The sequence below is a fragment of the Rhineura floridana genome, chromosome 8, assembly GCF_030035675.1.
Source record: "Rhineura floridana isolate rRhiFlo1 chromosome 8, rRhiFlo1.hap2, whole genome shotgun sequence".
Taxonomy (NCBI): domain Eukaryota; kingdom Metazoa; phylum Chordata; class Lepidosauria; order Squamata; family Rhineuridae; genus Rhineura; species Rhineura floridana.
Window position 1 is genome coordinate 107,474,113 of NC_084487.1, and position 27,606 is coordinate 107,501,718.

General features: G+C 43.0%; 1 protein-coding gene across 3 annotated transcripts in view; it reads right to left on the reverse strand.

Annotated features, from left to right (window-relative positions):
* CPNE8 (copine 8) overlaps positions 1-27,606 on the reverse strand; it is a 97,094-nt gene that overhangs the window by 27,465 nt on the left and 42,023 nt on the right. For 2 of the 3 annotated variants that reach the window (XM_061640312.1, XM_061640313.1), the window contains exons 7-13: positions 25,796-25,859; positions 22,367-22,470; positions 10,911-11,015; positions 6,675-6,716; positions 5,393-5,468; positions 1,636-1,689; positions 96-157 (exon numbers count right to left, since the gene is read on the reverse strand). In XM_061640312.1, the coding sequence (XP_061496296.1) occupies positions 96-157; positions 1,636-1,689; positions 5,393-5,468; positions 6,675-6,716; positions 10,911-11,015; positions 22,367-22,470; positions 25,796-25,859 (507 nt within the window). Of the gene's footprint in view, positions 1-95; positions 158-1,635; positions 1,690-5,392; positions 5,469-6,674; positions 6,717-10,405; positions 10,693-10,910; positions 11,016-22,366; positions 22,471-25,795; positions 25,860-27,606 lie in introns of those variants that run through there. The other variant, XM_061640314.1, reaches the window with a different exon arrangement.

Sequence of the window (27,606 nt, forward strand, 5' to 3'; positions counted from 1 at the left end):
GACTTATATCCTGAAAGTTAGGATTTAAATAAGTAAGCAAGCAAATCAATAAATAAAAACCTTGTTTAGATCAGAATTATAAATGAATCACTTACCCGCCCTTAATATAATCAAGAAATGAAACTTCGGTTTCCACTAGGAAGGAAAGTAACGTTACCTGAGAGCAAGTGACACAGAACAAATAATAAACATCAACCTTCAAAATAGCCACAAATATAAAAGTTTGTGTACAGTATTTTAGAATTATTTTAAAATTTCTCCAGTATACTGTAGCAAATATGATTTTATGTGGACATGACATTTATTAGTACATTAGTAACCATCACACACACACACTTCTCTTGCCCCTTACACTCACAATATCTCTATCCCTGCCTCCACTATAGCTTCTCTTCCCTCTGTGTATATTGTTGTACTTCTCTCCCACCAAGTCACCAAGTGTATATGCATGTGTGTGCTGAGCTGTGCATGTTATCTTGCATTCAAAGACTGGCTGGATTATCCCCTAAACTGATTTTTTAAAAGCACTATAAAGTCTGGCAGAAATTATCAAAGCCAAATAAAGAGTGTTTTTGAGGTCCACTGCAAGATGCAATTATGCTGTGAGCTTGCTGTAAAAATTTACATGGATAGGTATAGCCTATTCACTCTGGGCAGAAAGCCTTGCCTACATAGTGCAATGCTTCAGCACAGGGCTGGCTCCAGACACGCCGGGGCCCTTGGGCTCCAGCCTGCCCTGGGCCCTGGCACACGCTGCCATGGATCGCCTGTTCCCTCGCTCTGCCTATCTTTCTGTCCTTATGTTTTGCGGCTGTGCAGGCAGTGCTGCCCTTAACCAAGATGGCAGCCGAGGTTTCCCTAAGGGGCTGAAGCCTCCACCGCCATTTTGGTTGATAGCACGCATGTGTGCTACGCACATGCAAGGCTGCCATCAACCAAGATGGCGACGGATGCTTCAGCCTCTAAGGGAAACCTCGGCTGCCATCTTGCTTAAGGGCAGTGCTACGCGCGCAGCCACAAAACACAGGAAAGGTAGGTGAAGCGAGGGAACGGGCAGATGATGCTATCTGCGGCAGCAATTCTGCCATGGATTGCGGAAGGGGAGCACTACTCCCCCACCCTAAAGAGGGAACCTCCAGGGGACGCTCTGGGCCACGGGGCCCTCGGCCAGGGCCCAACCTTGCCGCCCTTTAGAGCCGGCCCTGCTTCTGTGCAACACTTCTCCGTGAACAAAGTTAAAGATGCTGTGACCTGTTCTTGCCAGACTCTCTCTCTCTTAGCTTTTGGATAGGAACAGCACTCTTTTCTTGTTGCAGCAAAGTAATAGAACCATGTACGTTTAACTTCTAAAGCCTTCTGGAAGCCCCTGTAGGCTTCAGTTAAACTAATACTAGTCAAGTCCTAGGGGCTTCAAGCACTCACAAGTGAACTTTATTACTGGCTATTTAATTCCCTGGGGGCACGTTGGATAGAAAATGAACCTTTTTGATGACAAAAAAAAATTGATAATAAAAAAGCAAGTTTATCTCAGAATAACTTACTGTGCAAGATAACAGATAATGCTTAAATATATCTCATTTCAAGATGTATTAGGAACGACAGAAAAACAATAATGAAGAAAATAATTGACTTAACTGTTCCTGAATTAATATATTTTTTCTTTTTTGCCCTTTTCTTCGGATTTATAACCTAGAAAAGTAGTACAATGCAAGTATGTTAACTTTTACACATTAAAACAAATCTCTAGATATTCTTAAGGCTGTGTTTCTCACATTTCTGGAGCTCTGATCCACACCCTTCTTAACGCTACTCTCCCTATACACTTTAAACTCCTTCCCAACCCAACCCAACCCATTTGGCATAGGAACATGTATGACCCTTACATGGAACCAAAATGCATCTTGCTGTGGCACACATTAATGTGCCCATCAAGGCAAAATGATATGAAACGATTTCATCAGGAATGTTCCCTGCTTTCCCTGCCTCTGTCTTCTTCACTGCCTTCTGACAAAGGAAAGCTGGCTCCAATTCCACTGGCTCATTAATGAGCCTACCATGCATAAAAAGTACAGTATTCCACCAGTTCTTGTCACTGGAGTCAATCTTAGGAATGGCAGAGAATGAAGAATTCAAAGGCTTGTTCAGGTTTATAAGAGGAAAGGAAGGGTTCTAGTATCCCTATGGTGTCTGATAGGCAACTGGTGTCACTTACACTGTCTAGGTGCATAGAGAAAGAAATGAGTGAGGTCATACCCACACCATACATTTAAAGCACATTTATACCACTTTGACAGTCATGGCTTGTCCAAAAGAATCTTGGGAACTGTAATTTAACCCTCACAGAGCTATAAGTCCCAGCAGCCTTCAACAAATTACAGGATTATTTGGGGGAACCCATGTGCTTTAAATGTATGGTGTGGATGTGACCTGAGGCTTGCAGGGAGGGAAAACATGAAGGCAACTCAATCTGGAGTTGTCCTGGTTGGGTAGCTACAGAGGGAGAGATGTAAATGAGGCTAAGTCAGACTAGCTTTGATATCATAGGACACAATTAGTTCTGCACAATTGTCTATAGAATCCAGTGGGTAGAAATGAAATGGATGGGAAAGGAGGTTGAAAATGGGATACAGCTGGGCATGTCAGGCTAATTTAGGTATTGTCCTAAATGTTAAGACCTGAATAGCTTATTTAATTTACTGCTACTTGCAGTCTTCTTGCTCAGGGCCTCTGAGAGAGAAAGTATACACATTCCCAAGAGATATTGACTCCCATCTGTTGCTGCTTTGTTGGCAGCTACAGATCACTGTAAATCCCATCAATTGTGACATTCAAGAAGATTCTCCACCCTTGAACTAATTTACAAGCTCTGCAGCTAAGTTAACAATTCACACAACTATTCTTAGTAGCCCACTTGTGTGCTACAAAGCACAGAGCAGTCAAGCTCAAGGGAGAAAGGAATTATATAAACTGTGAGGCAAATGCACTTGTGTATTACTATGATTCTAGACCTAAGTGTAATATATTATGCTTACTATCCAACTCATGTTAGTTCCACTTAAGTTCCATTTGAGGCAACTCAGTCACAACTATCTTAAATCATAGGGATTTCAGTGGGCATTCATCACAACTACTTTTAGCAGGACTGCGGCCTACATAGCAACTTAAAGCATCATAGAATAGTAGAGCTGGAAGGGGCCTATAAGGCCATTGAGTCCAACCCTCTGCTCAATGCAGGAATCAAACTTAAAGCATACCTAACAGGTGGCTGTCCAGGTGCCTCTTCAATGCCTCCAGTGTTGGAGAGTCCACCATCTCCCTAGGTAATTGGTTCCATTGTCGTACTGCTCTAACAGTTAGAAAGTTTATCTTGATGTTCAGCCAACATCTGGCTTCCTATAACCTGAACCCATTATTATGTGTCCTGCATTCTGGGATGATCGAGAAGAGATCCTGGCCCTCCTCTGTGTGACAACCTTTCAAGTACTTGAAGAGTGCTATCATATTTCCCCTCAGTCTTCTCTTCTCCAGGCTAAACATGCCCAGTTCTTTCAGTCTCTCCTCATTTGGTTTTGTTTCCAGTCACCTGATCATCCTTGTTGACTTCCTCTGAACCTGTTCGTTTGTCTGTATCCTTCTTAAAAGTGCAGTGTCCAGAAATGGATGCAGTGGAGGCATAACCAGTGCTGAATAGAGGGGAACTAGTGCTATACTTCTAGTACGCTGCCGTAAGTGTGGCAGAAAAAAATGTAAGAGAATACCAGGAAAACTTTTGATTTATGTTATCTTTTGTTAATTCTCTGTTGCATGAGATAAAAAGATCCTTCTAGTCCAGCATCTTCTTCCCATGTGTGGTGATCCAAATTCTTCTGGAAAGCCACAAGTACACTATGTCTGGCTTTCATGTTAGCACAAAATATATGAGCCTGTGGGCTCCTGAGGAGATTGAGGTCGCTTCACTCCCCCCCAGTTGTTTGGCTGATGCATTATCATAATCTCCTCCCCAGAAGCTCGTGCATACATGCTAAGCCATGTTTTAGTTTAGTGTGACATGTGAACCAGGCCAATGTCTAAATTGCATAGTTGACTCCAATTAATAAAATACCAGAATCATTCACAAATTAGTGACTGATACCAAAATTACCTACTTGCACTGTCAATTAATGCAATTTGGATCTCAAAGTGAAAGCAGTTATTTACCCCAAAATAAATGCTTCATATCTTCAACCCATTTATGTTTTGATGCCATCTTGGCCTCTCTTACATTCTTTTGGTATTGTCACTTTCATGTTAGTGATTTAGAGTTACATTTTTCAGATCTAGATTCTACCTCCTCTTCATAATCTCATTGCATATCTTGCTTTAGTTCTTTTTGGATGACTTCTCACTTTCTTGAGCTGAAACTTTGGGAGACTGATTTCCTTACATTTTCATTTTCCCTGTCACCTTTTTTTTGGTTCCTTTAACTCTATGGTACATCTATAGCTCCCCCCTCACATGTTTGAGACTGGATCCGACTTTTTTAAATAGAAACTGATAATATTTTTGTTGCAGATTTAGGCCCTTTCTAAATCATCTCATTAATTTTTTACTTTATTTAGAATGGATCATTATAATGTCATTTTTCACTCCACATCTCCTCTCCTATTTTTTGCCTATAAATATTACCATTTATTCCCTTCCATGACACTTTTTAACTCAATCCTTGACTAGATCAGGACACAGAACAATAGTCCACCAACCATCCTTTCACATTTCCATCATGCCCTAGCTAAATTCTCTAATTTTATTTTGAGGTTACTTTGATCCCTCATTATTATTTGATTTATTTGTTATTTACTACAACAATCTCTCTAACCAACTTAAAAAAGCTTAACAGCCAAAATGGCATAGCATAAAATCAAAACAATACACTATTTCAATAATCCATTAAAAAAACACAATCAAAACCTCAGCAAAACCTCAGCAGCAAGAACAAACCCCATCAAATATGTAACCAGGGTCCTTGGGGAGGAAGAGTGGGATATAAATTCAATAAATAATAGTAATAGGCGTTACTTGTTTGACTCAGGGTAGCTTACTGTGACATAGTTTTGGAACCTCTAGTTTGATTGCTGTACACATAGATAAGTTTAAGAACTATGCTGAAAGATTAGTTATCTAATAAAATGGTGTTTATCTTACAAAACGAGTCCACAAACATATTGACCGCTTACAAAGAAAGTGTGTATACACATTGGTGGACCTACACCTTTCATCCAAATTTTCTTCTTCCCATTACTGGAAGAGAGATAGTTAAAATTTATAGGAACTGAGTGCTGAGTTGCAAAATGATACATAGACAATGCATACTATTCATTACCTGCACTTGAAGATATAAAGATTAAACCTTTACCTCATAGACATTAAACTGTGACTGTCCTCTGGATAGTTCCCTATAGCTTGTTGTGAATTCTCCAATAAAGTCATGACTACAAACAAAAAAACAAAAATTCAGTTTGGCAGATATGTGATATGTATGCTAAAGATGTGAATAAAATGCCATATAACACTTCCCAATATAAAAGGAATTTTAGGAATGTGTCTAGGAAGATCCCACAATTTGGTGCTTTATTTTATATTTGAAACGTTTTCATCTCTCCATGAAGTTCACCAATGGGCCCATGTTACCAAACAAACCGAAAAGTTACTGAATATTTCTTATCTAATTTATCTCATGGCTGCATACCATCTTCCCACAAAATGTGCACTGTTAATTTTTGACTAAGCACAGATAAAAGCATTTTAAACTGCATTTTTTAAAGATTTGCCGCTGATTCCTGCTTGTGCATGTCACTCTGAACCATAGCTTGGCATGACATGCAAACAGCCATTGTTTGCCAAATGTCTTCAGGGGCCTGCTGGCAAGAAGGGAATGAAGAAAGAGATCATAAAGGCAGCTGGCCTGTAGGACAGATAACCAATGAGTCAGGGAGAGAAAGGAGGTTGGGATGTTAACTGTCACATGTTAATTTGAATAAATGACCAGATCTTTAGCTGCAAGTCTTTCATTGCTTTACATTCAAGGAAAAGTTAAGTTCAGCAACCAAAATATAAATAATTAATTCTTGAAATTATGTTATACCTACAATTTAAGGAGACACAAAAGAGTTGGTAAAACTGGCAAAATTAATAAGCATTGGGAGTATAAACAGGAAAAGATTAATTTGGGATCAAAACACACATTTACACTCTAGTGCTGTTCCACGTGTAACTCATTCAACAATGAAAACAGATATTTTTGCTATCACATATTTAACTCTCAAAGGCTGTGAAAGCTATATTTTTTAAATAAAGTCGAGATTTTAAGGATTCTAACAAGAATGCCCAGTCTGCTCTTCAGGTTGTAAGTTTCTTTTATTACTCTGTGCTGTTAGCTGGCTGGACAAGAAATACCCACTCCCCTGTCAAAATGCATAAGGAAGAGGAGGTTTGATATACATCTGACTGCAAAATAAGCACGTACGTAAACAATAAAGTAGCGACTCAGTAGACTCATGTTATTTATACATTCCTACATGAAAGATTTTAGGCATAGGAATATCTGGTAGAAATTGTGGAAGCTCTCCAAACTCTCTATAATGAGTATGCAATACAATTCATTTTACACAACTAGTGCTGTGCAATAAAATAATTACCTTCCATCTCTATCCCAGTCATACACTTCAACCTTAACCGTTCTGAAAAGAAACAAATAAATCACAGAAAAAGCATACAAACATGTATGAAAAAACTTGTCAACAGAAATAAGTAGCGTGCTAAATTATGTGAATTATGCATTTCCACATCTAATTATTAAACTGACAATCAATATTACTTTTTGGTGAAAAAAGGTAATTAAAACAAAAGAGAATGTAATTTATTTATAAACCTTTCCAGCTGTCTTTCCAACAGGTGCTGAAGGCAACATAAAATAAAAATCTAAAAACCACCATAATAAACATTCACTTAACAGTAAACCAGTAGACTCAACATGCCCCAATAATGGTGGTGGTAGTGCTAGGGAGTTTTCATCTGATTTTGAAAAGTATACAAGGTGAATAGCCTCTCACATTCCTGAAACAGGGAGTTCCATTGTGCTTGTGCCAAAATGGTGAAGGCCCTGCTCCTCCGTAGTTAAGGAGAAAATGTGAAGTAGGATAATTACATTTTCTTTAGAAGAAGGTGCAAGTATGAAACATGGAAATGAGAAGAAACAATATAGATTTGGAGCAACCAAACCTTCATTAGAAATTCACGTGGCCATAGTAAATGCTTTGCATGCAGAAAATCCCAGATTCAATCCACATCTTGAGGTAAGGCTGGAAAGAATCGAGGCTCCATCCCTGAAGAGCACTGCCAGTCAAAGTACACAACACTGAGCTAAATAAATCAGTGGTCTGACTTGATAAAAGTCAACTTCTTTTGTTCCCAACAGACCAATCCAAATGCCGGGGAGCCGGCGGAGGGGAGGCTGACAGAGAAGCCGGCGGAAAGCTCAGTGGGATCCTCCTCCTGCTCAGGAGCTGCCAGCCCAGCTGAATGTCGGCTCCATTGAGAGCTGCGTGCACAAGCCAGCTGGGAAGTGCCAGCTCCCACAAACAGGCCTCCTTGAGAGTAAGCACTCCCTGTAGGCCACAAAGGGGCATATTTAAAATTACTTTACTGGGGCGGCCTTTTAGCTGGTAGAGTTTGGGGGGGGATCAGGACATGGGGGAGGAGTCTGAACGTAAGGAGGATCTCTCGTAAGTCCCCCCCAAGGCTCCTCCCCTGCCACGCCCCCAGAATGCCCCATTTTGGAGGCTTCCACCAGCTCTCCATCTGCTGGGCTGGCCATCCCTTGCAGACCCCAGGTGGTGCTGGTAGGTTACTGGGGGCGCCTCAGCTTAGCCACAGCAGAGGGCTGCTGCTGGCAGAGGCTGGCACAGCCCAAACTCGGTGGCATCCAGCTCAGCCCAGCCTGGCAGAAAGGTGAGCTGGATTGCGCCCCAAGTATTGATATTTTGCTCTGAAACATTTAGTATCTATTCTTGTTGATGGTAGGTGATTCTTGGCTGCTATTATTGTTCTTGTGACAATAACAATTTTTTCTGTTTCACAGAATCACCATGCATATCAGGACATGTCAAAGAATTTTGGTTGTTGTACAGAGACATCTGGAACACAGGGAGCCAAACCAGCATAGGTCTAAAATAGCATCGGGATGTAAAGCATGGACAGAATGTACTAAGATCTAGATTAGAGATTAACACAAATATTTTACATTTTCCAGGTGTAAGGAAATGAAAGTGTTTAAGGAAGCTGTATTCTAGACATAGAAGATCTGAATAAAGTGCAGAATATTTAGGTTTTTCCCTACCTGTAAAATACATTTCTATGAGGGTAGGTCCAGTTATCCAAACTAACAACTTCTCATTCCATAGGCGATTGACAGGCAGATGTAGCGAGACAAGTACTGCTGCTAGTGTACCTAATAACTAGGAGAATGATGTTCTTAAAGAACATGCTAAAAGAAAAATTTAATAGGAAAAATGGATTCTTGGATCTACTCTCAGAGAAATACTTTTTTTTTGCACGTGGGAGCAAATTCTAGCAAAATCTCTGGTCAATCACACGAATGGATAGTATATACCAATAGCCATAGGCCAAACAAATGCTGGAAAATACTGCATTCACTCCTTTGAGTATTTTTGGATTACAGATGAGAACTAACAGTTAAAAATTACATCCATCTGGTAATGCTAATAAAGTATATGAAGATTCCAGTAACAGCTTTGCAGGTCTCTTCATCAGAAGTTGCAGCCAATTCTAGACCTGTGATGGGCTTATTCAACAAGTCACTTTTCCTGAAGGAGTGCTTCACTGAATTAGTTATCAACCACAGAAATTAATTATTTTAGATGCTGCTTTAACTTTTTGCTCAGTCCCAAGTCAGATTCAGGCTTCATTTGGAGTCACACTCATTTGTCATGTGTTATCAAGTAAGCCAGTTAAGGTGTTTTCAGGCACAAACTATGTCACAGATCAATCTGCTTCTGAGGCAGTATGCTTAAATGTCCATGCAGTAACTAATATTAGGTGCATACACGAAGCTAGCAATTTTTAAACATAAGGAACTTGAAAGAGAAATATAGAAATGGAAGTGTAGAAACTTACATATTTAAAACCACAGATAACATTAACATTTTGTACTAAGAATTAGTACAACATTGGATTGATCCACATCTAGGTGGATACCAACTGTGGCCAACTTTATTGTTCCAGTTCATATATGAAATATTGGCTAGGATACACTCTATCCATTCGAGTAACTAGGAAAACTTTGCTAGCTCTCTTGTCATTGATTTTGTCAAAGAATAGATGGCTTTTGAGCTATATCCTTTTCTTCATAAGGTAATGTATTAAAGTAATGTTTAAGGGACAATATATGTATTCCCAGACTTCTTAGAAAGCAGTCAAGTTTGCCTTACAAAAGGTATGTCTTAATCATAGCCTTGCCTCTTCAAGGAACATATTCATCCTTCTGATTATAAGGCTTTTGTATTATCAGTGGAGATAAATGTAGCTGATGCTTAGTTTTCCCAAACAAATCTCAACTGAGCATTGATTAGGGTCAACTAGTTATTTACATCCAAAAATGTCCAGCAGCATTATTTATCATGAATGGTAATGATAAAAATCTTGTTCTTGCCTAGGTCATCAAAAATGTAGTTTTTATTTTGGCTATATATTTAAACATTTTTCTTTTTAAAAAAAGGTAAGAGTTTTTGAGATATTGAAGGTGCAATCTTTTCAAGAGACACGTCTAACCATATTTCATCAATTTTATTTCCCTTTCAAGAAAATATTAAGGGGTAAGATAATGAAGACAGATAATTTTCCCAAAGGATTTTGGAAATATTTATTTATTTAAGGTAATTTATATAACTACATATTTTGTCCTCTAAAATTTATTGTTGTCATTAACCCCCTATCTCTAATTTAGAAAAATCTTTTCTTTGACAATGAAATGAAGGAAAGAAGGAGATAACTACTAGGTTTTCTAGAATATAAGCATATAATTATAGCCGTGGGCTCCTTCTGGGAGAAAGGGTGGGATATAAATTTAATAAATAAATAAATTTTGGAAAGTGCAACTGCCAATTTTTCTTAGTTTGCTGAATTCAGAATGCCTTTGTTTGGCTGCGTTAATAAGAGACAACCTTGTCAGACTGCTCTGAAATTTTTGTCTTCCATATTGCTTCTTGTAATGTGGTCCACATTTTTACACCAAAGGTGGCAAAGGTGCAAGAAGAGGTGGATCAGCTGAAGCAGAGATGACATCAGCATCGTTTGTAAACACCTCAACGAGAAAAACAATTGAATGAAGTAACCAAGATGGGGAAGATACCTTGCCATCCATTTCTGTTTCATTAGATGTTCATGTGATGGTTGCTACTTATGAAAAAAGGAAGTACCAACATATTCTGTTAGCCGCTTTGTAGGCTGGTTTTTATCCCATGAATTCTGAGCAAGAGGGAACTTCCAGGAATCTTTAACAAAAAAGTTTTTTTTCTTGAGGAAAGTAGTATCATCAATGTTTGCTTTTCAGTGACACAGAGCAGTAACTAGTTTTCTAGTGCACTAGCAGCAGTGACTCCTTGTTTCCAGAGATTTTGCTTTTTATCTGCTTGTCAATCATCTGTGGAGAGAGTGGTACCTATTAGTATACTGAAAATACTACAGTACCTCATGTACCTCTTAGATATGAACATTTAATTAAATGAATGATACTGATAGTAACATTTACTTAAAGTTTTGAACTGATATTACATCTTCTAAAAGGATTAAACTAAATTGAGGAACCTCAAATCTTACAAAAGTTTAGTTAATAAAACAAGTTCACTCACTCTTACCTGTCAAAATCTCCATTGCAAAGTGCTCTGACAGATATCTTGAATGCCTGCCACACCGGATTTAATGTATTCTTTATAATTTCTGTCTTGTGGCAGATTGTAAAACTAAAACACAAAAAAAGTTTTTATTTTTATATTTATTTAAAGTATTTATGGCCCACTTTTGAGTTTGAAAACAAACTCACCAAGTAGTAGTTTGTTGTGATTTGTATGAAATGAAAAATGAGCAGCATTTCATTTTCAGCCATGAGAATGGCCTTCAAATTAACCCAGACATACAGCACTTTTTACTGAGAACACACAAAGGGTACCAGCAGGAAGTGGGGGAGGTGACTGGCAGAGGAGGAGGCCCGGCAAGCAGAGGAGGGGATGGGGAATTCTTTAATAAGACCGTTGTACTACTTGTGTGTATGTGGGAGGGGAAATATTCAGACTCCTTTACTTGTAATGATCTGTGGCAAGAGCTGTTGACGATTAGAGGCTGCATTTTAGGATTAAAGTGTGGGGAGTCTCTGCATTTTCTCAACCACTTTGAAGACATAGAAGAAAAGCCTCAAGGCACACAGTCTCCTTTACACCAGGATACAGAAGAGGCTATGGTGCAGTTTATTGTCCTTCTCTCATTCCACTTTTCACAGGTATATTGTGAATACCAGTTTTTCATTGTCAAAGTCAGTCATAAAGCTTCTAGAGCAGGAGTGGCTAGCTTACAGTGAGCCCCTCCTTCTGGTGTGTATACTTGCTGCTTCCTCACTCTGGAGCACTTCCACAGCACTCAGAAAACTTCCTGTTAAAGATTTCTGGGTGTTTGGCACTTCAGCTACTTCGATCTGCAAAGGTCTGTGGGGACTGACGTTCCAAAGCTGACTCTTCCCCCACCCTGCTGGAGATAAATGGCTAGTGCCACAGGAGAAGCCTGCTCTAAAAGAAAATATGCTCCAGCCAATGGCAATTGGTGCCCTATCCTGCACTACCCAGAGGTGGTGCTGCAAGTTCCATATCACCCCTGGTTCTGTGCTCACAATCACTAACACAGAATAGAAACCCATATCATCTATATAAAGCATGTATTAAACTGAAAAAACCGCCATGATTATGAGTATGATAGAATTACAGGGTATAAGTTTCTAACTAATCCATGTTAAGTGATCTTGTATGGATCTTGTATGTGTTTTATTTTTTGCAATGGCTCCACTCGCACTTCATAGTAAGTAGTAAGCCATAAACCATGGTTTCTGTGAATAAGTAGCATGTGAATCACATTCATGATTTGTTTCTCCCAAACAAGCCATGGAGTGGTATTCAATGCTAGTCCTACTTAGAGCAGAACCATTGAAATTAATGGACATGACTAACTTAGGTTCATTGATTTCAATTAGGTTCAGAGTAGACTTAGATGAATACAACCCATGATCAGTATGCAAAAAACAAATCTTGGCTTAACATCATGGTTTGTTTGGAGAGAAACATCTCTCCAAACACATCACAGCTAAGCAAACGCTTGTGATTTGTTGTTCTACAAAGGAAGGAGCAAAATGGAAGCAATTCAGCAGCGTACACTTGCAAGCTACTTGTTCACAGAAAACAATGATTTATGGTTTACTGTGATGTGTAAACACAGCCACTATGATAACCCAGACAAAATGGATGTCTATACTAAATTCTCAGGAATCAATATAAATGATCACATTTTTCACCAATGCAGATTCTTAAGTGGAGATGAAGATACAGACACCATCATAAACCAATGTTGCCACCAGTAACTTCATGTACCATTGTTCCCCATGCCATAGATAGGATACTACCAAGGTAGAGAGAGAAGTATTTTGCCCAAAGCAGTAAATCAGGACTGGTTAACATTTGGCCCTCCAGATGTTGTGGCTGATATGAGTTGTTATGTAACAAATGGACAGCCAAAGGTTAGCTAATCTTCCTATAAATGAATACATAACCAAAAAGCTTCCAGACTGTAGCTATGTTAGTCTGCTGAAGCAGATAATTGCATGATTTGCAAACTCAGCTGCCTCATTGCAAACCCAAGATTCCAGGTCATTTGTTAATAAATAGCACCAGACCCATTGCAAATGGGGGGGGGGGGAGCTCTGCTTATTTTCCATAGGAGGACTGCCATCAACCAGGTTATAGCTCCACCTATCGTCCGAAGGCAAAAATGTTTTTGAAGTCAAGACTAGGGGCGTCAGGCCCCTCCCACTCTCCAGTTCATTCTTGCCTTCGTCTGTGCAAGTTGGATATATAGCGTCTAGATAAGTTTTTGTGTATTTGTGTGACAGGGTGTGGAGGTTTTGTGTGTGTATTCCACATTATTTCCTTCCCTCTGTTTTTTACTTTAGAGTCTGTGCAACTGACTGTACTTTGTTTGTCTTTGTACTTAAGGGGGATCCCCTTTTTGTCTATTTTTTCCCTCAGTCCCTAACTATTTACTGGGAGACTGCGGCTGCAGTTCTCCCTTCCTAAGGTGGCGGACGCAGACTTAATCCAGGAGCTTGCGGCTGCAGCTCCCTGCCTAGCCGAACGGCGATTCTGGGAGACCGCGGCTGCGGTTCTCCCTTCCTCAGCTGGCGGACGCAGACTTAATCTAGAAGCTTGCGGCTGCAGCTCTCTGCCTTGCGCCGCCGCTCTTTTTTCAACTCGCCGCCTGTTTTCGCGGCAGCTCCCTTAGTTTTTTCTCCAGAGCCTGCGGCTGCGGCTCTTTCTACTTTCAGTGTCCCTTTCTGGTTGGGCTGCCCCGCCTCCCTTGGCTCGTTCTGTGGCATTTTAAATCTCGCCGTGTCTGCCTTCGGAGCCTGCGGCTGCGGCTCCTTATTCCCCTCGCTTGCTGAGTCTGTCCCGCGGCTGTAGAGATCTGGCTCGCTCTCTAAGCCGTGATCACGCTTCTCAGCGCCGCGGCTCCAGAGCGTTTTTTGAGGGTGTTTTTTGAGCTCGCTGGTGCTCCCCTGTGACCGCCATTGCTTCTTCATCGCCCCAAACCTTTCTGATTGGCCAATTTTCCCGCTCTTTTCACGGGCGCCATTTTGTTCCTCACCCTTTTTTCCCGCCCTTTCTGTTTGGTCCTTTCCATAGTAAAGGATTCTGTTCTAGGCCTTTTCTGTCAGTTTCTGCCTTTTCTGTCAGTTTCTGTGTGTATGCTGCAGAGCAGAACCTCTATAATCCTGCTATAAGTTCTTCAACACAAACTGCTGCCTGAAGCTGACTATTGAAGCTGTTTCGTGTATCCAGCCTAGTTGGAACTGTACATTCTGCCCCATCCACAGCCGTGTACCAAGGCTGTTTGAAATTGTACATTCTGCGTATACTCAGGCTGTCTGGAACTGTACATTCTGCCCCATCCGTGGCCGTGTACCAAGGCTGTTTGATCTGTACATTCTGCCCCATCCGTGGCCGTGTACCAAGGCTGTTGATACTGTACATTCTGCCCCATCTGTGGCCGTGTACCAACACTGTTGAAATTGTACATTCTGCCCCATCCGTGGCCGTGTACTTAGCCATCTGAGCCGGTGCATTCTGCACCATCCGTGGCCGTGTACTGAGCCTGTTCGGGTCTGTACATTCTGCCCCATCCATGGCCGTGTACTGAACCCCCTAGAAAATATATGATGGTGGAACAGCCAGCAACAACTCAGACAACCAAGCCGAAACAATCTAAGGCAGCCAAGCATAAGCACACCAAAGCGGTTGCCAAAACTAAACATCTATCCAGCCACAGCACAACCAAGCGGCCACGCTACGTCTCTGTTCCAGTTTCCGAGGGGGCGGGCCAGGAACAGTTAATGAATCTATTTCACTCTCCGACTGCATCCTCCGAGGAGGACTTTGCTGGGTTTCCTGACCAACCAGCAGCCAGCCACCTTCCTCCCGTATTACCACCTAGGGCTTATTCATCTTCACAGCCTGCTGAGCCGTCCATAACGTTGCCTCTACAAGCACAACCATCTACCTCACCGGGGCTGCAGCTGTCTCATGAGTTCATATCACAGCTACAAGACATGCTGTCGTTCTTCACTCAAACACAGTCACCGTCACAAGTCCCCGCCATTCCTCAGCGCAGTGTGGACCACTATGTACGCAATGAGGCAGATCCATCATGCTCTCCAAATCTTTTTGACATTGCCAGGGGCAGGTTTGTTGATGACGTTTCTTGTGGGGAGGAGTCACCATTTACTGTGCAAGCCGAAGGAGACGAATGGAGTGATCAGTCGGAACATGAGGAGGATACATCTTATCGCCTGTTTGATGCCTCAGATTATCAGCCCCTTGCTCGCAGAGTATTGAACACCCTTGGTCTCCAATCTACACAACCTCCAGCTGCCACTCCCGCTATTAAAGGGGCCAGGGTCTTGAAATCCCCCACACCAGCAGAGCACTACCTTCCTGTGCCAGATCCTATTGCTAAGCTGGCCAAGGACGAATGGTCTCATCCACTACAAACACGTCGTTTTAACGCCCTTGCGGACAGACTTTACTCTTTGGCTCCGGACTTTACAAGCAGACTGGCTGTCCCTGGCATAGACGAGCCGATCTCCAGTCTAGTCTCTAGATCCCTTTTGCCGAGGGAAGGAGATTCACATTTAAAGGACGCCACTGAGCGGAGGCTGGACTTTGCCTTACGCAAGAATCATGAGGCCACTGCTTTCTCCATGCGAGCCTCTGCATCAGCTTCCATCTTTTCCAGGGCAGCGATGATGTGGTTGGATGACCTCTTAGATGATCCTAATCCCGATCCTGTCTCTCTGAGGAGGTCACTGATGAAATTGCGGAAGACAGCGGTGTTCGTGGCTGATGCCACCTTGGACGCAAATCAGCTGGGAGCACGAGCTATGGCAGCTCAGGTAGTCGCTCAACGGACCCTCTGGCTTCGTCACTGGCAAGCGGACTCTACAGCCAGAGTTAATTTATCAAGGGCACCTTATTCTGGCTCATTACTCTTCGGCGAGGAAGCCCTAAAGGCAGTGCTTGTTGACCCCAAGGATGCTCGAAAGCCTGTCTTGGCCACTGTCAGGAACGTTGATCGCAGGCCTTTCAGATGTTTCACCTCATACCGCACGACCCAGCCCTTTCGAGGAATGCGGCCCGGGGGACGAGGCTGCGATTTCCAAACTTATGATTTCCGTCCCTCCAGGGGAGTCTGGAACAGACGTTTCCCAGGCAGAGGTCAGTACCAGGGGCGCAGAGGTACCTCAACGTCCTCATATAGGGGAGGGTCTCGCCAGCACACACAGTACTGACTCGATACTGGTTGGGGACAGACTGCTTCTGTTTGGAGACCATTGGCTGCGTCTGACTCAGGTCGCCTGGATCAGAGATCTTTTTTGTTATGGCTATGCACTAGAGTTTTCAGCAATCCCTCTGGACAGATTTCATCCCTCCCCTTGTCCCAGGGCACCAGCCAGGCACTGCATCATGCAGACAGCCATACATCACCTCTTGGACACAGTGGCGATAGAGCCAGTCCCTACAACAGAGAGGTCGGAAGGGGTGTACTCCCTCCTATTTGCTGTGCCCAAACGAGATCTGTCATGGAGGGCGGTGTTGGACCTCAAGTTCATCAACCGTTTCGTAAAGTATCGCAGGTTTAAAATGGAATCCCTCCACTCCATTACAGAAAGCCTTCAAGAAGGAGACTTCCTGGCTTCTATCGACCTAAAGGAAGCGTATCTCCATGTGCCTATTTGCATAGCCCACAGAAAATTCCTTCGGTTTGCTTTCGGCCCCCAGCATTTTCAATATCAAGCGATGCCGTTCGGCCTCTCATCTGCCCCAAGAGTGCTACTCATACTAGTGGCTTACCTCCGGCTTCAAGGGGTCCATATCTACCCCTACTTGGATGATCTTTTAATACGGGCGAGTTCCAAGGAGCTGGCTCATCGCCATCTAACGCTCACGCTCAATGTCTTGCAGGCCTACGGCTGGCTAGTCAATTTCAACAAAAGCCATCTCCAACCAACCCAACGCCTACAACATCTAGGGGCGATGTTGGACACCCTGCAGGCGACGGTGTTCCTGTCTCCAGACTGCATAACTGCTATCACAGACATCACACGGTCTCTGATGCACCATGCAACCACAGACATCATGCTTCTAGCCAAGGCTCTCGGAATGTTGGTGTCCACCATCCATATTGTGCCATGGGTTCGAGCTCATACTCGCCAACTCCAGTGGGCTTTGTTGCCATTTCAGCAGGACATTGCCAGGTCAAATCATCGAGCAATTCCCTTGAGCCCCGCACTGCGTCTTTCATTCCGCTGGTGGACGAGGGTCCAACATCTCACCCAGGGCACTCCGTTCAGAGAACCCCGCAGGACTGTTATCACCACAGATGCCAGTCTCCTCTGCTGGGGAGCCCACTGCAACTCCCAGTTCGTTCAGGGGGTTTGGACCACAGCAGAGCAGACTCAGAGCATCAATTGGCTGGAACTGAAGGCTGTCCACTTAGCTCTGCTCCATTTTCAGTCTCTGTTCCACTTGGACCATGTTCTCATTTAAACAGACAAGGGGGGACCAGGTCCCATCCTCTGCAGAACCTATCTTCCCTCATATTCGACTGGGCAGAGCAACATCTGCAATCATTAAAAGCAGAACATCTCAGAGGAATTTGGAATGTGACAGCAGACTGGCTCAGCAGACAACAGGTCTTTCCGGGAGAATGGAAACTTCATCCGACCATTTTCCATCTTCTCCAGTGTCGGTTCGGCGTCTTCTCAGTCGATCTATTTGCCTCCAGTCGCAATTGCCAGCTACCCAGGTACTTCGCTCGATACCTGGACACGACAGCGGAAGCAGTGGATGCCCTGTTGCTACCGTGGCCGGATGGCCTATTGTACGCCTTCCCTCCAATACCACTCTTAGCCAGAACCTTGAGAAAGGTGTGACGCGAGAGGGCCCAACTGGTTCTGATAGCTCCATATTGGCCCCGTCGACCGTGGTTCTCGGATCTCCTTGCCATGTCAGTGACGGACCCTTGGACACTCCCGGTCAGGCCAGACCTCTTATCCCAGGGCCCAATATTGCATCAGGAACCCAATTGGCTCAAGCTAATAGCGTGGCTTTTGAACAGGGACATTTAAGGTCTGCTGGCCTGTCTGACACTGTTATTGACATTATCTTGGCCTCAAGACGACCATCCACCACCCGTATATATCAACATACTTGGGTGGCATTCTCCAGGTGGTGTCAGTCCCAGCACCTCGATCCTTCCCAGGCCACAATACAACAGGTGCTGCAATTCCTTCATAGGGGCCTCCTGATGGGACTTAGACCCAACACCTTATGTAGACATGCATCCACTCTGTCATCCATTCTCTCAGTGTCCTCCGCTGGTGCTCCTATTGCCTCGCACCCGTTCATCAAACGTTTTCTGAGTGGAACCGTGTTACGCTCACCGGCTGTATTTCACCGTTTTCCCTCATGGAGTTTGTCGAAGGTCCTACAGGCTTTACAACGCCCTCTGTTCGAGCCCCTTAGGACAGTGCCCTTACGTCTGTTGTCATTCAAGGTCCTGTTCCTGATCGCGATCACCTCTGTGAGACGAGTTTCGGAACTGGGCGCATTGTCTTCTGCCCGCCATTTCTGTGTTTTTCACAAGGACTCTGTTGTGCTGAAGACTGATCCTTCCTTCCGTCCCAAGGTCAATTCAGTTTTCCATTGCAACCAGGACATTGTTCTTCCTTCATTTTGTCCGAATCCTACCCATCCTCTAGAGAAGGCTTAGCATTCATTGGATGTTCAGAGGGCTCTCAAGACCTACCTGTCTAGGACCCAGGATATATGACGAACTGAGTCTTTGTTTGTATCCTTTCATCCATGTTCTATGGGGCATAAAGTAGCTAATTCCACCTTATCCCGCTGGTTGCGTCCATGTATTACCTTAGCCTATGAGTCCCTTAAGCTTCCAGTTCCAGCTAGTATAACAGCTCATTCCACTAGCTCAGCGGCCACTACGGCTGCTTTTGCTACCAACGCTCCTGTTGCTGATATTTGCAGAGCTGCTGTTTGGTCTACCCCTCACTCGTTTATAAGGCATTACAAAATAGATTGTTATGCCTCTGCCGATGCCTCTTTTGGCAGACGAGTGTTGCAACAGGTTCTTAATGATTAGGATGTGGGTGGTCCCTCCCTGTTATGGGCTGCTTTTGTACATCCCGCTTGATGGCAGTCCTCCTATGGAAAATGGACCATTGGTCTCACCTGAAGGGTGATTTTCATAGGAGGACTGCCATCATGACCCTCCCAGTTGGAGGATACCTAGATATTTTTGGGGTTTTTTTCATATATTCCTGTTACACTATTATATTAGATTTACCAGTGAAGTGTATAATGACTATTACTTTACCTTTTCTACATGTTGACTGCTTCTTGCATGAAACCAGCACCCTGATATTTCTCACTGTTTATCCCAACCTACTCAGGTAGGTAATTCAGGCCTCTGTAATGCACAGAAGCCCTTGGGCAAACAGTTCCTTAATGGACTATTTCATCTTCTAACCAGGGCCGGCGTAACACGGTAAGCAAGGTAAGCATGGCAGGAGGGTGCAATGCTTGAGGGGCACTGGAGGCACCTGGCCGCTCTGACTTCCTTTGCCCGACATGCACAGTGCAAGAAACTTCTCCAAAAGAGAGCGCGCCCGCTAGCGGTGGCCAAGCTGTCCCTACGGCTTGACAAGCCACTGCCTCCTTCCCCAGCGGAACTGGGAGGGTTCCGCCAGAGCTGGCTGCCTGGCTCTCCCATCGCACCCAAAGGATGCCCCTGTGAGGCGGCTCCTTTTGCCTGCCGAGTCCCTGCCTTTGAACAAGTACTCAAAGTGCGCTGGCAGCAGCCGCACCGCTGGCTCCTTGGCATTGTCTGCCTCCCGCGCTTGGGCACCTCAAGGAGGCGATTGGAGAGGCTGCCCCGGCCCTCCCTCCACCCCTCGACGGCTCCAGGCGGAGTTCGTGGTGGCTCCAGGAGGCCAGCTCTCCTTCTCCAGTGAGCGCTGTTGGCGAACAGGCAGGAAGGGACGCACCATGGGCCAGGGGGAGAGTGCTGGCTTCTTGAGCAAGTAAGAAGATGCACACTCCTGGCTCTCTACCCTGGAGAGTGAGAGGAAGCTCTGTGGTAGTTTGTTGTGCTCAGGGTTGTGTGCTCCGGGAGAAAACAACAGCCCCCCTGTCCCAAGTCAGCCGCACTTTGTCTCTCTCTCTCTGCCTCTCGGGAGGGTTTCTCTAAGAGAGGGGGGAGATTTTTGCCTCTCAGTTGGAGAAATCCTGGCTTCTGTGCAGCACGACTACGAGGCTGTTGCTGAGCATGGACAGAGGGCCCCGCCTCAGTACTGAAGGGCAGTAACTATATTGAGGTGGGATTAAAGAGGGATGGGTGGCTACAGCTCAGTGTGGGGCTATCAGGTAGACATTCAGGAGGTGCGGCTTTACCCTGTCTGGCCATGCAGAGATGGGGAGGCCTGCTTGAAGATTGCAGGAGCCCTCCCACCAATCTGGTGCCCACGTTCTGCGATCTTGCCTGCCACAGCAATGGTGGTGCCTGAGACCTCCCCCATGAATCTGCCACCTCTAAGCAGGAGGCCCTCTCCCCACTAGCTGGAATGGGGTGAGCCCCACACAGCAGGTGGCTGCTTTGGGTTACCAACTTCCCTGGCTGGGCCATGCTCTTCTGCCTTCTAAATTAGCCTGCTGAACTAGACAGAACACAACCATGGAAACACTCTTCCTGTCTTTCTCTCCTTGTTAGGATAATCTTTGTCTGCTAGATTTTCGCCTGTTAAAGCCAAAAAGCTGGCATTAAAGCCAAAAAGCTGGTGCTAAATGGGGTAAAATTGCCCCTGAAGGACCAGGTCCGCAGCCTCGGGGTCATCCTTGACTCCCAGCTGTCCATGGAGGCTCAGGTTTTGGCAGTGAGCCGGGCAGCTTGGTATCAATTACATCTAATACAGAGGCTGCGACCCTACCTTCCTGTCCATCTTGTCCCACGGGTGGTGCATGCCCTGGTCTCCTCTCGCTTGGACTACTGTAATGCGCTCTACGTTGGGTTACCCTTGAAAACGGTCCGGAAATTACAGCTGGTACAGAACGCGGCGGCGCGTCTGATTAAGAACAGCCGTCGTCGTGATCACATCACTCCGGTGTTAGAAGATCTACACTGGTTACCAGTTGTCTACCGGGCCCAATTCAAGGTGTTGGTATTAACCTTTAAAGCCCTATACGGTCTCGGACCAGTTTATCTGAAGGAGCGCCTCCAGCATCAACAAATATGCCGCCTGACGAGATCAGCCACTCAAGACCTTCTCTCGGTCCCACCAGTTAAAACAGCTAGGCTGGTGCGGACCAGAGAGAGGGCATTTTCAATTGTGGCCCCCACCCCCTGGAACTCCCTGCCTTATGATCTTCACCATGCCCCCTCCCTGCCAAGTTTTCGCCAAGCCTTGAAAACCTGGCTATTCAGGCAGGCCTATAAGACCCCTAGGGTAGCCTAATTTTATCTGCTATAGCTGTGGGTGGTTTTAGTTTAATTTTATATTAGATTCTTGGTTTATATGTGTATTTTATATGCTGTATTTTATTTGATTTTGTACGCCGCCTAGACTGGCCGCTCACACGGCCAGATAGGCGGCCTAGAAATAAAATTTTATTATTATTATTATCTCATCTCTGTGTGTGTGCCTGTTTGAGAGAAAAATCTTGCAGGGGTGCAGACTTGGTAGTTGTGAAGTGCTGGGGGGGCTCCTGCTAGAAAAAAAACTTTTTTAGAAGTCAGGCTATAAATGCATTAGAATAAATTGATAAAACCAATAAATTCACATGCACTCCCAGCAGCTTGGAAACTCAGCAGTTGACATAGTTTCAATTGAAAAATGAACAAAAAAATTATAAAAGGTAAGGGCACAGATTTAATTTGCAGGGGGGCGCCGAACACGCTAGCACCAGCCCTACTTCTAACCAACAGTTTAACATTGCTAAACTATTGGTAAATATTGTTCTTAATCTCTCCAGCTGCTTTTTGTTCACTACTTCAGGATACTTTAATAGAAAAGTGATTTAAAAATTAAAGTAAATAAATAAGACTTTCTACAATACCCAAATCACTGTTGTTCTATTGTTCATTATACTGGGACGAACTTTGTGAATTCACTAAAATACAAATCTGTTATGAAAGTGTTTGTTAGCGATTTATATTATTTGGACAAGCCCACATTTGAAACTGTATACAAATGATATACTATTGGCATTAACAAGCCATTTGAAGCAGGTTTATAGAAGAAATACACATTCTCTCATCATCAATTTAATAGTGACCTGAATTTTTAAACAAGAGGTTTATAGGTCTAAAAAGAAAAGACAATAGCACTGTGAAAGAGAAACTATTAATATGCTATGCAAGAAAAATCCCTTGATCATCACTATAACTTACATTTCCCAATATATTTAGAAGGAGAAATAAGATTATCTACCTGCCATCTTCATTGCTGCGAAAAAACACCAGGAAGGGATCAGATTTCCCAAAGAAATCTTTCTTGTCCAATTTGTTTGCACAAAATTGCATCAGTACAGCATCCTAATAATAGAAGTGTATATTAAGTATATGAATTATACCATGCATACTGTTTACATACACAATAATTTGCATAAATACTAGGCATCAAGGTCAGATTACTTTTATTTTAATAACCTCAAAAGGCACTAAAGTAATTTCTGGTTTTCTTCTATTTTGCTGGAAACATTGTCATGACATACTCTTCATATCACATATTTAAATCAATCTATTAGTAATGTTAGGCTTCTGAATTAAAATTTTCAATTACAAGTTCAGAAAAAGCAAGGCTTTGTTGTTCCTTCTTCCACCGTAATTATCCAAATATAATCATATTAGAACTTGTATTAGTTCTACCACAGAAGACATTATTTGTTTGCTTATTTTTCAGCCTGCTCTTTGAGTGGTAGCCTCCAAGAACAGTTAATATTTTTTAAAACACACACACACACACACACACTAAATACAACAGCATAAAACAGTAGCAGCAGAAAAAATAAAAGGCCAGATTCTAGCATTGTAAAATTCAACATCTAAAAGGCCTGGACAAATAAAGAAGTCTTCAGCTGGTACTGACAAGATGTCAGATTCAGAGTAAAGTGGGCCTTCCTAAGGAGAGCATTTGAAAATTGAGGTACCACAACTGTGAAGATTCTAGCGTGGGTGATCATCTGCCTCATTTCTGGAGACAGGGAAACACCAAGAAAGGCCTCAGAAGATGATCTTAGGAACCAAGCAGGTTCATGCGGGAAGAGGCAGTGTTTAAGGTACCCTGGTCCCCAGCCATGTACGCCTTTAACACGTTAACACAGACACTTTGAACTGGGCCCAAAACCAGACAAGGAACTAGTTCAAGAGTTTAAAGACTGGAGAAATGTGACCCAGCCTTGCAGTAGTCATTGTGTACCAACTGTCGTTTCTGAAGTGTCTTCAAGGACAGCTACATGTTCAACGCATTGGGACAATCCAAAAATAATTTACCAAAACGTGGATAATTGTGGCCAGTCTATCTCTGCCCAGGAAAGGCCATAATTGATGCAGGCATCTTGGCTGGTGAAAGGCCTTTCATACCACCAAAATCACTTAAACCTCCAAAGATTGGGCCAGTTCTAACTATATCCTCCAGACCACAAAGCTCATCCTTTGGGGGAGTGAGACCCCATCCAAAACAGACTAAACACCATCTCTGTCCAGGAAAGGCCATAGTTGATGCAGTCATCTTGGCTGGTGAAAGGCCTTTCATACCAAATATTGTGAAATATTATAGCAAGGAGAATATAAAAGCACCATTTAAACCTTTGCTGCTTTTCAAATCATCACTCCCCACTACTGCAAAATTGGTGGCTCTGTACCACCCACTGTAATAGTGAAATGGACAATTCAGAGAAAAAGACGTAGATTTTGCATACCAGGGAGATTAAAAACCAGGCATGCAGAAAAAAAGTTTTTTCTAAAGAATCCTCAGACCAATGGCTGTTCATACATGCTGGCATGGAATCCTGGCAGAATGGGGTAAGACAATCTGTATCTGACAGCATTCATTCTCTGATCCCAGTATCCTTCCCTTCCAGTAACTTTAAAGATATTAGGAAATCTGCACCTTCATAGTTTAAATGATGCTTTGGTTAATTGGGATAATAGAGAGGTGCACAGTTACCTTCCACCAAAAAGACCTTTTAAATTATAAAGGAGTATAACTCTAGCAGCGGAAAAGGATTCGTGTGTGTGTGTGTGGAGTTATGTTGATGCACTGCATCAAGTGTGTATTTCCTGACCCAATTTTCTCCTGAACTGTCCTATACAGTACAGACTGAGGTCTACCCCCCACCTCCTTACATGTTAAAAGATTCACTGATGGTTGCCCCAGTCCCAAACTGGCATGCTACAGAGTAGGTATAGTATATTTCCCCCCTTATTTACTTCCCTACTATTCACGGGTTTACTACGACCTGGGAGACCAGGGTTTTAATCCCCACATAGCCATGAAGCTCACTGGGTGACCTTGGGCCAGTCACTGCCTCAGCCTCATGAAAATCCATAAGGTCTCCATAAGTCGGAATCAACTTGAAGGTAGTACATTTACATTTTACCCCACCAATGAATTCAATTAAATAACTTGGTTTTGAATCACAGACAGTACGCTGTACTATGTGATTATAGACCATGGATGGATCATGGCCCATTAGATGTTGCTGGACTTCAACTCGCATCAACTGTGACCACTGGCCATAGTACTGGGCCTGATGGGAGTTAAAATCCAACAACATCTGGAGGGCTGTAGGCTTCCACCCATTATAAACCTTTGTGATCTCAATTTGATGAAGAGTAGTTTAAAAGACTTTTTAGAAACTACAGTGTTAAATTGTATATAAATTGTAGAAATAAAATAAAAGTTGAACAAATGAATGAACAAAATAATCTTTTTCTGATACACAGTGTGTGTGTGGTTTTATATATAGATAGATAGATAGATATAAATATATAAGGAATTTCTTTATGTGACCCCACACCTACTGTCTAACATGGTATAGCTCAGACACAAATTTAATAGGTTGAAGGCTACTTCAAACTGCATCTGCTGGTTGATTCTTCTACTTGACAAGCTATTTATGACCAGGAACGTGTCATGTAAACCACAGACATACTATGTGGAGGCAAAGCATATGATCTTGACTAATTCACAAGTAAATCAATTACTCATGAGGGAAATCATGTAGATTTTGACCCACCTCCACATGGTTGCCATTTTATTGTGAAGTGAGTCTTGCCTTTAAATTCAATGTCCTACACACTGACTTCCATGCCTATATACTTGGTTTAAGAATGAAAACTGAAGTGCTGCTAAATTTTAAGCCTACAAGAAAACTGTGGCTATGCATCAACACTAAATATTCCTTGAGGAAGGTTTGTAGCTCAGTGGTAGATCAAGTGCATGGTTTGCATGAAGAAGGACCCAGGTTCATTGGGTGGGTTCTTCAGGTAGGGCTCGTAAAAGACTCCTGCCTAAAACTCCAGAGAGCTACTGCCAATCAGTGCTGACTTTACTGAGATTGATGGATGAATGGTCTGACTTGGTATAAGACAGATTCCTTTGTTGTTCATAAATAGATGAAATTCTTCAGAGTAGTATAAAAAGTACAAATTAGTTCTATGGCAAATGCCAAGACCTCTGAATAGAGATCCAAGAGAGAGATTCTTGAAACCCTTGCTAACTTATGGATGGTAAGAATACTCTACCTACTCTTAAGAGTCTAGTAATATACAAAAGGATGAAATATAATCTCTGTGATAACTGGGAATCAAGCAATATACTTTGGCAAAAGAAAACCAAAACCAGATTTTAATTTACCCGGCAACAGTTCAACTCCTCTGCTGTCAGTATTATTGTGCCACATTTCTTCCCAGGAATTCCTCTGTAACAAAACAACATTGTAATAACACTGGTTACTGAAAGACAAGGACTCATCCCTCCCGAGAGTTCCCTCTCTGAATTCTCCATCCACCAGTTCAAGCTCTCATATATAGTCCATTACAACTAATATATGCCATTCTGCTGACTAACATGAAAGCAAAAGGAGAAAGCAGAGGGTTGGTGTACTGTTTCCCCACAGTATCCTGACTTTTAGTGTTTTCACAACATGCAGAAGATGATGACTGGGGCTGAAAGTCCAAAGGAAGCATGGGTGCATGGATGCTATGTTGTAAGCAAATACAAAATGTGAGACTATCAGGGATCTGGGAACATTTTTCATTCCTTTTTTTTTCCATGGAAAAATGTCCATTTCATAAGTTCTTCAGAAACAATGAATGGATTTCAATCACAAATAAATATTAGGAATGCTTGGCAGTTTCAAAGTTTTTAGCTTTGTTTACAAAATACAAATAAAATAAAAATGCTAAATTAGACCACACTCTACTCTAGGGCATCAGAAAATTTTCCTATGCAAATTTTCCAGAAAACCCACAACAGGGGAGTGTAAATTTTGTTTACAAAATTGAACTTAATTTTGCCTATAACGTTCAGCATTTATACTATGCTTACAGTACAGAAAAAGATCAATACATCTGAGTAATCTGTAGGGGAGCCCATTTTTTGTCACCCACATATTACTGCTATTTTTATCACCTTCATTGTTTTTTCCCCAAAGGCAGACAATATAGTTCATTGTGGTTTGCTGCAGTGAGGGAAGAGGGGCTATACAAAGTGGCTTTTGATAACCTTGCAATTACAGATTGCAAATCAAGTGAACATAGCAGAATTATCACACGAGAAAGGCAGCTTGTCCATTAGGGTGAATAGTTGAACTAGGGTGAACTAGATACAGTTGGCTCTGCTTCTCATTGACTCTGGCTTCACCTGCTACTGGTCTCCCTGCATTCTGCTCTACCAGTCCCAATGGGCACCGGGCAGCACAATATAGAGCAAAATACCAGAGGAAGTGGGCCAAGGCAGAGACGGAAGATCTTGTGAAGTCAGGGCTGCTCCACCCATTCACATACTCTCTCCCTCAGACACATATAAATATGAAGAGGCATGTTACATGCAAATACATACAACAGCACACTACACACGCAGGAGCGTACTTCACACACATATATTAAGCACAACAAATGAAAACACACACAGCAACACACAAGAGCATGTCCCATGCAAACACATAGCAGAATACAACAGACAAACATTGAAGAGCACATCACATGCAAGGTAACATATCTCACATAGCAGAATGTCACATGCAAAAACATTTAAGAGTATTTTATATGCAAACAAACATAGCAACATGCAGAAGCACTGCACATGCAAAAAGCTCTGCAGCATAGCACATGCAAAGACATGCAGGGGAATGCCACAAACAGTGACACAACACACACACAGCAGGATGCTACATGCAAAGATTTGCAGTAGTACAACTCTCACATGGCTACAGTTAGCTGCATGCCACATGCAAACATACCAAGGACAGTGTGCAGCAACATGCAACAGTATGGCACATGCAAAAACATGCAAGCATTAAATAGCACACCACATGCAAATAAGCACACTACCATATGACATGCAAAGGAGCATGACAAAAGCTGGGCCCAAAAATGCCCCCTATTTTCATAGGGCCATTTACCTCCAATGGAAGTCGGGGTTGGATTTTAATAGACTTTGAGACG